The sequence below is a fragment of the Sebastes fasciatus genome, chromosome 12, assembly GCF_043250625.1.
Source record: "Sebastes fasciatus isolate fSebFas1 chromosome 12, fSebFas1.pri, whole genome shotgun sequence".
Classification (NCBI taxonomy): Eukaryota; Metazoa; Chordata; class Actinopteri; order Perciformes; family Sebastidae; genus Sebastes; species Sebastes fasciatus.
Window position 1 is genome coordinate 33,683,762 of NC_133806.1, and position 14,856 is coordinate 33,698,617.

At 42.2% G+C, this 14,856-nt stretch overlaps 1 protein-coding gene across 4 annotated transcripts in view; it reads left to right on the forward strand.

Moving 5' to 3' along the window:
- ulk4 (unc-51 like kinase 4) overlaps positions 1–14,856 on the forward strand; it is a 109,415-nt gene that overhangs the window by 29,227 nt on the left and 65,332 nt on the right. For all 4 annotated transcript variants that reach the window (XM_074654824.1, XM_074654822.1, XM_074654825.1 and 1 more), the window contains 3 exons: positions 10,892–11,053; positions 11,801–11,986; positions 14,015–14,142. In XM_074654824.1, the coding sequence (XP_074510925.1) occupies positions 10,892–11,053; positions 11,801–11,986; positions 14,015–14,142 (476 nt within the window). The remainder of the gene's footprint in view (positions 1–10,891; positions 11,054–11,800; positions 11,987–14,014; positions 14,143–14,856) is intronic.

Genomic DNA, 14,856 nt, shown 5'->3' on the forward strand with positions numbered 1-14,856 from the left:
ATTAATATTCGATTAATTGTGCAGCCCCAGCTACATGTGTCTGTGTTTCCTCCTTAATTCATTGTACCTGGAAGAAACGTGAGGTTTTAAAGTTTAGCTTTACTTGTTTTTGTATCAAATTGTGTACAGCCGAGTGCTTCCATATCACACCATATAGATATAATAGTGTTCTTCTTTGTAGTGTTCATACATGGTGGGCCATTGCTGCTGAACAAGGAGAGTTTTGGTGAGGGGGGGGTGAGACTAGTAGATACAGTAAACAGGTGGAGGGAGAGAAGGGGATGGATGGATGTTGTTTTGTCTCTCAGAGGTAGAAGGGGTCTTACTGTGGTGGCCCACTGTAGCAGAATGAATATAGATGAAACTCTGGTCTGCGCAGTTGTCAGCTAGTACCTACTGTTGCTTCATTACCACTGGGAGTGTAGTGGGGGGGGGGGGATGAACAGAGGAGGGGTGGGTGTGTGACAGGAGCAGGGAGGAGAGGGGTTGAGGGGAGGAGAGAGGAGGTTGACTTATTTATCATTATTGAGCTGTGAGAGTAGGCTGACGGAAAAACGCACACGCACACACACACACACACACACACACACACAGCCTTAGGGACCAGACACTCATCCCCAGACCCAACCTGCCTCCCTCTCTCTCCATCTCACCCTCCTCCCTCCAGTCTCTCTTCCTCCCTGACGGGCTGTTTTTCTCGTGGATGCACAACCACACTATATTTGCTATTATATTACAGAGCAGTCTAAATAGTCTAACTTTGTCTCATGGGCATTACATTTCCTGGAGTTAACAAGGTGGTCGCACTATACCATCACTTACTATACTTCAACAGACAGTCATATATTTGCACTGTAACTATATCATTCTTAATGCAGAAATGGCATTTTTTGTGGAATACTGCAAAACTCCATTATTAAATCTGCAATAGGCAGAATGTTTTTGGCATCTTTGGGCAAAAATTCCATAATAACCTTTTAGCATATTGTAATTCAAGTGTTCTGAGAGAAAACTAGACTTCTGCTCCTCCTCATGGCTCTGTTTTCAGGCTTTAGAACATCTAGCCCGTGACGGGAGACTTTGACCAATCACAGGTCATTACAGAGAGAGAGCGTTTCTATTGGCTGTGCTCCGGCTGGTGGGCGGTGCTTGGTATTTCTTCAACAGATCTCAACATGGCTGCCGGGTCACAAACTTTCTCATTTTACAGCTAAACAGTACACTACAAGATGATTCTGAAAACATCTGAGGAAAGAAATAGGCATCACAGTAACAGAATATTGATTCATATTCGATCAGCGCTGCCTAGTTTGACTGTTTGATCAGAGTTCGCGAGTGATTGACAGCCGGCACTGAGTCATTAAAATGTTTTAGCATATCACAGGCAGGGATGTCACGAGAACCGATACTTCGGTACCAAGTCGATGCCAAAATTCTAAAAACGTGACGATACTCTTTTAATACAGTACCGAAGGTACCGTACGATGCCTGTAATGGTCATTGGTAGGGATGTGAGTGAGGAAAATTTTCCCACGGGTTCATAAACTCCGGTAACACCGGTGTTACCGATTACACCGGACATTTGACAAGAAAAGATTACAGTCAATATGTGCAGAGCGCTGACTCTGATCTTTACTGTCGGGTGGCGGTGTGTCTGGCCTCTCCGGTAGAGCTTTTGCTGTGGGGCTCCGCTGCGGGGGTCTACCTGGCGCCGCTGCTCCGTGCACACCGGCTGTGACGGCTCCATCCACCTCGCGCCGATTACCTCATTAACGTTATGGTTCCCTAATAGCATTGGGATTAAACGTGAAATATTGCCAAATAGGTGCGTTTGCTTTTCGCTTCCACAATAAATCCTCTGCCTCCTGCTCCTACTACTCTGAGCTGACAGACCAGATGCATTCACGGTCAGTATGTAGTGTCCATCGTTTGACTATCGATTAATAACATGCCGCTGATACGCCAAAATGAACAAAATGGGTCAAATTATTTGTATTTATTACTTAAAGGCTACATGCCTCTGTTTTTTGTAATGTTCAAATGTTTTTAATAAAATAGTGTGTGTTGAATTACAGTACAGGGGATTTGTTGTTGTTTTTCTTTTTTTTTACCGTGGTATCGAATTTGGTAGTGAGAATCGTGGAAATTCACTGGTATTGGTATGGACTTCTAGATTTCTGGTACCGTGACATCCCTAATCACAGGTATGACTAGATGCAGGTATACAGCCACAGCAAAGCGGTCTGTCTGCACAATGAGGGCACTATAGTTACTGTTATTTTCATCTCATCAATGTAAGTTATTATTGAGTGTAGTCTCCCCCTAGGTGGAATTAAAAAGCAGGCATAAATCTTGAGTTACAGTATTAATGTTAACAAGGGTGGTGACAACATGGTCACAACAAATGCATAATATGACTGATATTTAATGTGAATTTTTTAAATGAAACTGAACAACCTGTGTTGGATGACATAAATATTTTAATAAACGTTTTATTTTTTACTTTATTTAGAAGTAATTGTATTAAATTAAATGTTGTTCTGACCGAGGTGAAGAGGTGACAGAGCCAGTGAGAATAGAGCACATGAGGGACTCGTGTGCTCTGATCTGCTTGGATAATCCAGCCATGGGTTATACAGAGGTGAACATCTGGTCAAAAAAGACCGCAGAGATAGAGTTGCTCATCCCTGACAGCAAGAGTGGAGCATGCAATAGAGACAGGCAGAGAGGGGAATAGACAAAGAATTAGTATTTTGTTTTTTTCAAATTATGTCAAATAGGGTGACAAATAGCCCAAGGCCTGAGGCTGCTCGTGCTGCCAGTCCCACTGAGAACCAACACCCCAATGTGTGCCGCTATGCAACTTTTATCAATGTTTTTAAATGCTGGTCCAACAAAAGAAATCAATGTCCGTCCATTTAAACTGAACATTTAAGCTGAGTTTACACAGAATAAAAAGAAGACAGCTGATGTAAATAAAAGAGACAGGGAGCAGGAATTATTAAAGCATTGATATATTGCTTTGATCATTTTATTGTTATAGCGGTCATAGCAGTACTTTACAGAATATTGCAGTGATAAATAGGAATGAACCTATATTTCAAACTCTATACATGTATTTTAATTCTGTGTTTTTCTTAAAATGTATTTAAAAGGTTTAGTAAAAGTCTCATTCTAGATGAACTGCGTCTCACCTGGTAAGTACACGAGATTAGGCGGCGGCAGCAGGCGGCGTTGACAAAAAGCTGCGGTCAAGACGGACAATTTCCAGCAGCCTTCAAAGAATTTACAGGAAGTCACAGGAAAAGTTACTTCCTGTTAGATCCGATCTGTAGGCTACTTGTAGTTTACAGACTATGTTTGGATTTGTTTATATTTGTTTGTAAATATATGTTGAAATGTGCGTGTATCTGGCGTTGGATTCTATCCGTTATTATTGTTTTGTAAAGCATTGTGATGAGCACTCGTTTTGATAAGTGCTTTATAAATAACCTTTATTATTATTATTATTAGGATTATTATTATTATTATGATTATTATTATTATTATTATCAACCACACAAGATATGTTAGTTAATGAACCTTCATTGCACAACATGAGACTATCAGCCTACAATCTAGTGTTAAATATTACAATTACACAGAAGGTTGTGACTTTCTGCAACACGTGGTGTTTGTTGTCAAAACTAAGAAACAATCAGCTCTTTGATCAGGCGTTTCCCATAATGCCCTGGGTCGTGCAGTCGGTGGAGAGCAACTGCGGCCGCCTCGATCTCGCGAGGTCATCGTTGCCCACGTGTGCATGACGTCAGAGCAAGTCGGCATCAAGTCGTACACAAATTTAAGCGGCATGCATTGTGCGCCGATCGCCGGTGATCGATTCTGCGCCGGCCTGACTCATCTCCAACGTGCCTAATGTCTCACGCTCCTTTCATTCCCCTTGCTCTTAAACAGGGTATTTAGACCCGAGACACCTGTTTTCAGTTGCTGTAGTACAGTAATTTGATTTCAAATTTTTTTACTTAAAATGGTTTACATGCATGTGGTCTTTTGGATCACAGGAATGCATGTTTTACCTCTGGTTTTGGTCCCCACCAATTCCTGAGGGAAATGTCCGGCTCTTTAACTTCTAAGTGTCCTCTATGTTCACCAGCTAGTCACTAACTTTGTCTGCCGTTAGGTACTGGGCAGGTACTGCAGCATATAGTTGGTTTTTTAGAGTTTTCTTTTTGCTGAAAGCAGCTGCCTACAGCAGCTGGAAAGGAGTTTGAGAGAGGAGTTGCGGGCTGAAAAAACAAGACAGTTTACAATATGCAGAGTTGGGTGATAATTGTCTGTTGGTCCGACATACAACGAGCAACAACTTTTCACATTACACATATTCATTTGATCCATTGTTAATATAAAACTATTGATTAGTGCAGCTTTTAATAAAATATTTGAGCCAGCTAACTGCCCTCCAAAGATAAGTCAGATGTTGGATGGGGCCATTTAAGATTCAGGAACATTGATTGTCTCTATCAGTTTCACTTGCCCTTGGGTTGAAAACTAAATATTTAACTGTTACACAGTGGAGGGGATGTAAAGTTGGTAGCAGTTTGCTGTGGCCTTAATGTATTCCAATGCAGTTCTGAGGAATCCCAGAGCAGAGTTATATATCACTTCAGATTAATTTTCTCTCAAATAGCACATGAGCGTAAATAATGTGATGTTTGAACTACTCTTGGTTATAATATAAAAAAGGTCTTTAGTGATCACTAAAGACCTTTTTTATATTGTATAATTTGATGTGACCAACTGGTTTATTGCTGAAGTGGTGTCTCCAATATTTAGTGATGCATTTCTCTAGTAGTGTTGTCTGGAGAAGGAGATTGTCAGTCTACCAATGTGCTAAATGTAAATCCAGTGCCACACACTGTTTATTGCATGACAGCATTGAGATACAGCGCCAAGACCCGGTCTAATGCGCTCCAGGCAGTGTGATTCTGAAGCGTTTTCTGACCCCCTGGATCACCCCAGCCCCCTCCACTGCTGTTGAGAGTTTTTCCTGATTTACAAGTAAAGCACCGGAGAGAGGGATGGAGATCGTTGTAGTAGACGAAGGGGTCGACTGGGGGGGGGCAGAGCCAAAGCGAGCATGGTGGTTTTACCAGTGGAGAGGGAGATAGTGGGGGATGGCAGGGAGTGACAGAGAGGAAGAGAGAGAATGATCAGTGCAGTGGGAGAGGGAGAGGAGATGGCAGGGAGTCAGAGAGAGAGAGAGAGAGAGAGTTGTACTTGGAGAGGGGGAGTGGATGGCATGGAGTGAAAGGCAGGTTTCCAGGCCAGACTTGAGCTGCAGGAAATTATTTATGAGTCTGAACAAGATGATGCTTCTGCTGCCGATGATGGAAAATGTGTCTGTGTGTGTGTGTGTATGTGCGTGCAGCAGAAATGATGTGTGAACTGTATTACAGTGATAGAAGCCAAGGGGCAGAAGGCAGAAATCCCCCTCACACACACACACACACACACACACACACACACACACACACACACACACACACACACACACACACACACACACACACACACACACACACAGAGCCTATTAATGATTTATCACTATCTTCCACAAAGGAGAGGAGAACAGAGGGGGACTCTCGAAGACAGTCATGGGTCCTACCCTCGTGTCTCTAACATAAGATGACCATTCCACGTGCACACATGCACACATGCACACACGCACACACGCACACACAGTTACTGTGTTGTATTGATTTGCCCATTTTTCAACAAAAATGAGTGGCACTGTCGTTTATGCACAGAAAAACGAGGGAAAGATGACAATAGCACCGTGAGTGTAACTGTCTGTCCACCTGCCTGTTTCTCCTCTTTTTACTTTTATATTAGCCTGTCCTCTTCCTATGCCAGTTTGTCTTCCTGTACTGCCTTTTGTCTGTCTTTACCTACCCGTATCTCTGTTTCTTTATCTGTTTGTCTCCTTGTCTGGTCTGTTGGTTATTTTAGATGTGCTTCTCTGTTTGTCTGTCTGCTATTCTGTCTCGTTTCCTGTTTGTCCATTTGCACCTCTAACTTGTTGCTCTTTTCTGCTGTTTTGTCCACATGTCTTGCCTCTTCCTTCACGCCCCGCCGCCTGTCTGTTAGCCTGTTAATCAGACAGTCTGTCTCTCTCTTTTGAATGCGGCTATTAGGGGTGTTAGATGTTCTGTGTGAAGCTGATAGATGGTGTCTGTGTCTTTGCCATAGGGGCTCATTCAAAACCAGGTGCACTGGCTTCTAAAGGACTTTAATTACAGAGGGAAACCACATCAGACATGTGGACACGCGCACTTGCGCACACACAGGCATACAGACAAATCCTGCATCATGTGATGTAGTTTTTGTGATGTGATCTCTTTCTACTTGAGACTCGGAGGCCAGGTGCAAACATGTTTGGATATAAAACTAATCTACTGATCGACACTTGAAGACAGGATTTTATTGTTCCGTATCTGCCGTGCCTTTTAACTCTTTTCATCTGGAAACGGAGGTTTTCCCAACTTTTTTTAGCCAGGGGGTTCAAAGTGCTTAAATCGTATCTGTCAGCCCTGAGCTACACAGGGAGTTTTTTATTTTGTATTATTCAATCCAGTTACCAGGAAGCCAGTTAGTCCTGTTGAAACCTGACGAAAAAGATGGAAATCCTGTTTAAAGTAGAAACACCAGTAAGATAAAATAAATGTTTTCAGCAATTGCCAAATTCAAATCCAGGAAATTGAAGAATGTATGTTTTGCCAGAGTATTATATCTATCTTAAATAGTCCTAAATTAGGATAAAAAGTACCGACTCGGAAGTCATGGCTGGATGTTTGAAGTAAGGATGTATGAGAGTCGGTATGTAATTTAATTAGATCTGCTCTGTGACCCCTCTGGAAGGCTCTAAATCTACCAAATGTTAGTCTCTTACTTATTTTATAAGATCTATACCAATCATCAAGGAGGATATACAGCTGAGTCAGAGAAACATTTCTAATCTTTGACATAACTAATATATGAATTGTCCTAACATTTTCTGCAACTCAATATCAGGATGTCCTAATATTTTTTTTTACATTTACTATACACTGCAATACTTATTGTGCACGTTTAGTTTAATGACCCATTAGCAGTCATTTTTTGGATTATCTAAATTATACAATATTTTTTGAATAAGTTTGAAGTTTTTCTCCCTTTGTCTACTGTTAATGTATTGTTAGAGATATATTTACCATTATTTATTTATGAATAATTCTTTATTCAAACCCCTTGAATCTGAATACTCCACCCCATCAAATGACTCTCACATTGAAGGGAAACACTGGATAAGATGCTACCACCTAGTTTCACAGCTTGGTCCAAGTTTTGTGAGACGGACGTGTCGTGCAACTCCAACACACAGCCGACCAATCGTGCAACTTTATCAATCAGTCAGTCACTCAGTGACAGACTTTTGCGTTTGTAGGGTTAGCCCTCTGTGGTCCAGCCAAAAATACTGTGATTGTATAATACAGATCTATAATCATTTACGTTCAAACTTGGCAGAGTCATGTGTGTAAAGATAAAGAAATGTTAAATGACCTTGTAGCCAAGTTATCAGGGAATCCGTTTCTTTAAAGATGGCTCTGTGGAGATGTGAGGTTTAAGTAGGACGCGGAGTATAATATAATGAGTGTGTTTCACGGATGAACTTGTTTCTCATACTGGGAGAAATTATAATGAGAATAACTTACGCTTTCCTTCCTGCATTGCTTCCTCTGCATCATAATGATGGAGTTTCTTGCATGAGCTACTTGTTTCTCACCACATATAAGGATATCTATCTCACTGCATCTCCCTCTTTCTCTGTCTCTCGGTCTCCCCCTCTTTCTCTTTCTGTGTAGTTCCTGGCAGGGCTACAGTCTATTAAACACACAGACAGTGGGTGCTCCCCCGTGGGCTCATTAGTGAGCTGGCCCGCACGGCCTGGGGAATGCTGGAACAGACCATCCTACTGGTTCCCGCAGGGGTGCCAGAGGATTCATTATGTTGTCATGTTACGTAGTCCCTTGGTGTTGAGTACACAATGTGATGTCCTATATTGGATTAATAGGCAGGTTATTTTAGCTCTCAGTTATGATTAGAGTTCCCATGTGGTTGACTAGGCTGTGTCTCTAATGTCTATAAAATGTTAAATAACTGTGGATCACAGCCTGACCGTTGATGCATGGTTAAATGTCAGAGAGGTACATCCTTGCCTCCATAAGAGAATCAAGATTTTGCTCGATTCTAAAAGGTTCACTTCTTGGACACTTTTCTGCTGGGCAGTAGGGACATTATTCTTGCTGTTATTGCATAGTGCACACAGATGGACAGCAGAAAAACGGATTATGTGAAAATTTGTCACCATTTGGGTCCATTGTAGATGACATGGATTCAAGCTGACCACAGCTGCAGTTGTGTGATAAGAAACAAACTACAAACTTTGAACAGCCAGTTCAAGCTTAAAGGGAGAGAGTTTGATATTAGAAAGACAGATTTTCAATGGAGTATCACTGTAACTGGTGTTCTCTTAAGTCTCTCATTTCTTGAATGTTGTGCATTGCATATATACTCAATGTGCAGACTGTTATGTGTGGAATATGCAACAATCAAGTAATGTAATAATGGCATTATCTGTCACCTGCACCATGTTTTAGAATTACCATGATAAATTGCCATTATTGAATTACTGTTTCCGCTTTATTAAGAACTTTGCCACAGTATATAGTTAACTGTGTTTTATGAATAGACTCTATTGTATCTCATATCTAGGGAGAGTGGCGTCTAAGTGATGTAACACCGTGAAACACAATAATAACCTGACAGAGGCAATCACTTCTCTTCTACTTCCTGTCTTTCTCCACAATGACTTTCCTGGAAAAACTCATTTCCTCAGCCACAGAGATTTCATTAGCCTGGCCCCATTGTCTGAACACAAACAACTATTCTCTACTCAGGCAAAGGTGTGTGGGCTTATACAGTATACACAGGCATATACGCACACAAACACTTGCACACTAACTCACACACACACACACACACACACACACACGCACACTGTTGAGGTGATGTTGAGAGCTAATCTAATTGTCAGTTTGTGATTGTGTTAGTACTTTCTTCATTTCTTCCTTTTGGTGTATGACATTTTTAAGTAATCAAGTTTTTAGTTTGTAACTTAACAATGAACCAGAAGATGTGCTGCTCACAATGGCATTATGTTTGATAGTAGAAAAAAACAATTTTTTGGTCACAAACCACTATGGTATGCTCTTCTATTAGGATGCATGTGCACACAATAATGAACACTAATCTTTACATTTATTAGTTCAAATAGAAGACGGTACTGTTCTAGTGTGCATATTTGAACTGGCCCTGTGGGTGAACACAAGAAGCAGTCAGCAACATGATGTTCCTTGGGTCTGTATTATCTATCTCTAAGCATGTTGATTATGCTAAGGAGGGTCATCTGGGTCTGTGTCGTAGTGTTGGCGTTGAGGACTTTGAATTCAAGCTGCAAGGTTTTTGACCAACCCGTGCTCCCAAATCCTCTTACCGGATGGTTCTTAAATGAACTCCATTAACATTTGTCTTGTCAGGACAAGATTTTCAGTTTTCAAATAGTTTTAATATTTTTTAGGCAAAGGTTGTGATTGTACGTAATACTGAGAAATTAGTAAGAGTACACTAGATTTCTAAAATGATCCAACCGAAAAACCGAGCCCATGTTGCCAACTCTTTTCACGTATCTCCAATTCTGGCCTCCGACCACCGGCTTCCTGTCCGTTTCCGGATTGACTTTAAGATTTCATTGCTTGTTTTTAAGGTTTTAAATGGGCTGGCACCACCTTATTTATCAGAACTATTGCACGTCCATTCTCCGGTCAGAGCACTGAGGTCGACCAATCAGATGCTCCTGGATGTTCCCACAACTAGACTGAAAAACAGAGGCGACCGAGCCCTCCGGAACAGCTCACCTCTTCATATTAAAACTGCTCAGACCGTAGCATCGTTTAAGTCGCTGCTGAAGACTCACCTCCTCTCACTGGTGTTTGATTAAGTTTATTTTCTGTTGTGCTCCTCTCCTTTACTGCTTTTATGTGCACATTATGGTTATTGTTTTTGCTCTGTTCATATTGTTGTTTGCCTTGTATTCATTTTTATTATGTACATGTTCAGCACTTTGGTCAACTGCGGTTGTTTTTAAACGTGCTATACAAATAAAGTTTGACTTGACTTGACTTTTCCAATGAAAGTAGCTAGCAACACCAGCTCCAAAAGTCAGCAACACTGACAGTCTGTCCGTTCAGGCCTCCATTCAAAGCCACTCCCCCACTATTATCAATATGAACGTAAACAACCAGACTCCGGTGACGCGCAATGAGTGCTCGGGCAGAGTGCGTACAGGCAGGTAGACAGGCCGGCCCGCCGTGCAATCATTTCATTCAGGCCAAATGAAATGTTTGGACGGGTTGATTGCAGTCCTCCGACAGCCGCAGATACCAGATTTTTGTCTTTTTTTTTGTTGGAGCAGTTGATTTATTGATTTCTGTCGGGATGTTATGAGAATTTCAACTAATGACAAAAAATGTATTGAACAACACCACCAACCCTAGCTTTGAATGGACTGTAGTCATCTGTGTGATGTTTTGAGATGAAACCCTGTTTACTGTGGTAAAAGATGCTCTCTATTCTCTGCTATTGAGAAGTGTTTGACGGATGTAGTTGTCAGTAACCCAATACTTAGATTAATAATTTCACTTAATAATATGTACTTGTTAAAATGACCTGGTTGGTCATTGTTCCAAAGTGGATTTATATGACTCAAAAATGTTTGAGTGCTTGTGTCTTACAGGATGATTCCATAGTTCATCACATGGCTGCTAAAGCCATAGAGAACATCTCCACCGCCGTCTCTGGCCCCTCCCACCACCTGGTTACCTCGGAGATAGGCTCCGCCCTCTGGTACCTGTTCACTCACTCTACTGTGGAGGCTGTCAGAGTCACTGCCATCTCCGTGAGTTCACACGCATGGAAACACTCACTGTCATGTATGCGTGACTGTGGACAGATAATACATACATGACACGCACATATGCTGTAGATACATACATACTATAATCTCTATGGGACCTACAAACACAAAAAGATATCAAACACACAAAACATGGCGGTTAACTCAAGTAGTTGACATTAAAAGGCACAAGCTGTTGGTACAAATTAAAAAATATATATATGTTTTTCAAGTCATACATACTCAAAGTAAAGTCAAAGTAAAAGCAGACAAAGATGCTTCACTGCTTTGACTTCTTGAAGTGCTTGTATTTTGTGGTTGCTGAATCCGCAAAACTAAATAAACTAACTAAATATATAAAAACTGAAACTAAATTAAAACTAGCTTCCTTCTAATGATAAATGACAACAAATTATTTTGTTTAGCTTAACCCACCAGATCTCTAGATGGGCTACATGCACATCTATTAACTCAGCCCTCATGCAGCATTTCATATCCCCCATTGTCAGACTGTGAATCATATTGACTTCTTTATTAAGGGTTCAGTGGGTTGAATTATGAATGCATTTGTAGGTTATTTATCACTCCATGTTACGTACAACTGAGCACCTGCTTCTTATTTTAAGGCACTAACAGCTTATCATCAGGGATGTCAAGCGCAACATGACATTACAAAGGAATGGGAACACGATCCATGAATGACATACATTACCTCCATGTGTGTTTATCTGTTTGTCTCTGTGTCTCCAGGCTCTTTCGAGGCTAACCCGGGTGGTCCCAGCAGTCTTCTTGGCAGTGATTGATACCTGTGGCCCTGCGGCCATCTTGGAGGGCATCGGTGGAGCAGTGGCCAGGGTCCAGCAGCACCTACTCACTGCTACGGCCGCTGCCATACTCACCTCACGCATCCAAACACACCGCGTCACACAGAGCAAGGTAACGTGTATACTCTTACGCACAACTGCAGAAGAATGTAAGAATTTATTGCAAAATGTCAAATTAAAATACACACGGATTACATATCAACTGGACTAATGTTATATTTAGTGATATTGCTCCAGAGAAATTCTACAGGAAATGTAGGTGGTAACATCTCTACTGGAGAGGGTTCGATTCTTTTGGGGGAAAGTTACAAATAAGGAGATTTTTACACAAGTACTGAGGGATGAAAACACAACAACATGACAAACAAATGAAATTAGATTCAAATTCTCTAAATCTTGACTTTCTGCTTCTCTCTCTCTCTGTCTCTCTCTGTCTGTCTCTCTTTCTTTCTTCCTTACAGTTCATAAACTAATGCTGAACTGTGTGCAAACTAATTTGTGATGAATTACTTATTTAATTGTTCACCAGACAGCCCATCTAGTGTGTATACAAAGCACTAATCTTGGTGAGGCAGAGGGGCTAAAATTGATTTGAAGGTTTTTAACTTGGAGTCTAGCATTGGTAATTGACTCTGAACTGAATTTATTTGCATTGAGCATTTCCAATTTAACACCAGCATACAAACTTAGTACTTCAACTCTGCTCTAATTATACACTGATATGCATTCACCCCCCTTCTCTTTCTCCCTTCTCTCTCTCCCCTGGCACAAAGACAGACAGTCCAAGAGTTTGTTTACACAGAACTCTGTCTGTTAGTGTGTGTGTGTGTTTGTGTGCATGCATGTAAGAGAGTGACTGTGTATGTGCGTGCGCGTGCATGCACATACGCTAATTTGTAGAGTGTGTCAGTATCTGGGCTAATTGGCTGAATGAACGTGCTGCAGCCTTCTACTTCAGCAGAGCATTATGGGTAGTGGGGAGGGACTTATCAGCTAGGCACACACTACTGGGCTTTGAAATTAATTAACTTGGTGTGTCGCCCCATAAACACACACGCATGCACACACTCTCACATTAGCTCACAAACACACACACACACACACACACACACACAGACAGACACACAGACACACACACAGACACACACACAGTTAGAAGCGTGTGGTGTTGGTGATAATGATAATGGTAATGAATGTTGGCCAGTCTCAAATTTTTCCAACCAGTTACTGCCGCTGAGTTTATGCTGAGTGAATGGATGTCTAAAGTAGCTGTAGGCATACAAGTTTGCAAGTTTGTTTTTGTGTGTGTGTGTGTGTGTGTGTGTGTGTGTGTGTGTGTGTGTGTGTGTGTGTGTGTGTGTGTGTGTGTGTGTGTGTGCACGTTGTGTGATAATGGGAGTCTGAGCTGATTAAGTTTTTAGCCTCTTAGTCGACACATTTCCAGATTATTTTTAACACCATAGGGAACATATTACATTGAATAATTTCTTATTTCTCTGCATACATTATGTGGATACATTGCAGTAATATAGTTTGGGGCGCTTTACCGCACCGTTGTGACGAAAAGAGAGCTGAGCTGGAAGGCAAAGCTCTCGATCTACCGGTCAATCTTCGTTCCTACTCTCACCTATGGTCATGAGGGCTGGGTCAGGACCCAAAGAACTAGATCGCGGGTACAAGCGGCCAAAATGGGTTTCCTCAGGAGGGTGGCTGGTGTCTCCCTTAGAGATAGGGTGAGAAGCTCAGTCATCCGTGAGGGACTCGGAGTAGAGCCGCTACTCCTTTGCATTGAAAGGAGCCAGCTGAGGTGGTTCAGGCATCTGGTAAGGGTGCCCCCTGGGCGCCTCCCTTGGGAGGTGTTCCAGGCACGACCAGCTGGGAGGAGGCCACGGGGAAGACCCAGGACTAGGTGGAGAGATTATATCTCCACACTAGCCTGGGAACGCCTCTGGATCCCCCAGTCAGAGCTGGTTAATGTGGCCCGGGAAAGGGAAGTTTGAGGTCCCCTGCTGGAGCTGTTGCCCCCGCGACCCGACCCCGGATAAGAGGTTGAAGAAGAGTATTTGAATTGCAAAGCATTGTATCTTGGACTGTACACAGTCAGTTTCACTTTATTCATTTGTGTGTTTGTGTCTTGAAGGATTTGGTGTTGAAGGTGCTGCGCTGTCTAGAGAGTCCATCCACAGTAACAAGAGCCAAGGCAATACTGCTACTGCTGTTGCTAATACAGGACAACACACACACACTGCTATACTGCTGTCAACACAGGTAAATACACACTCACTCATACTGTACATAGACATGGCCTCTCCCTCAGTAATATCTCATTAAAACATGATCCTAGTCAGATTTTATAATGAAATATTAGGGGTGTGACGATTCACTCAGCTCATGATACTATACGATACACGATATTGGGTTCACAATCTCGATACGATACGATATTATGACAATAATTTAAAAAAAGACACAAAATGCAAAACATCACACAACTTCTATGCTAATTTCGCCTGGCTCCTCCATTATAACCTGGCTGCAAATCACCTGCAAATGCGCTAACCACACCAGCACTAGGGATGTTACGGTGAACTAACCATGCCGGCACTAGTGATGTGACGGTGCACTAACCACACCGGCACTAGTGATGTGACGGTGCACTAACCACACCGGCACTAGTGATGTGACGGTGCACTAACCACATCAGCACTAGTGATGTGTCAGTGCTCTAACCACACCGGCACTAGGAATGTGACGGTGCACTAACCACACCAGCACTAGTGATGTGACGGTGCTCTAACCACACCAGTACTAGTGATGTGACGGTGCTCTAACCACACCGGCACTAGGAATGTGACGGTGCACTAACCACACCAGCACTAGTGATGTGACGGTGCACTAACCACACCAGCACTAGGAATGTGACGGTGCACTAACCACACCAGCACTAGTGATGTGACGGTGCACTAACCACACCAGCACTAG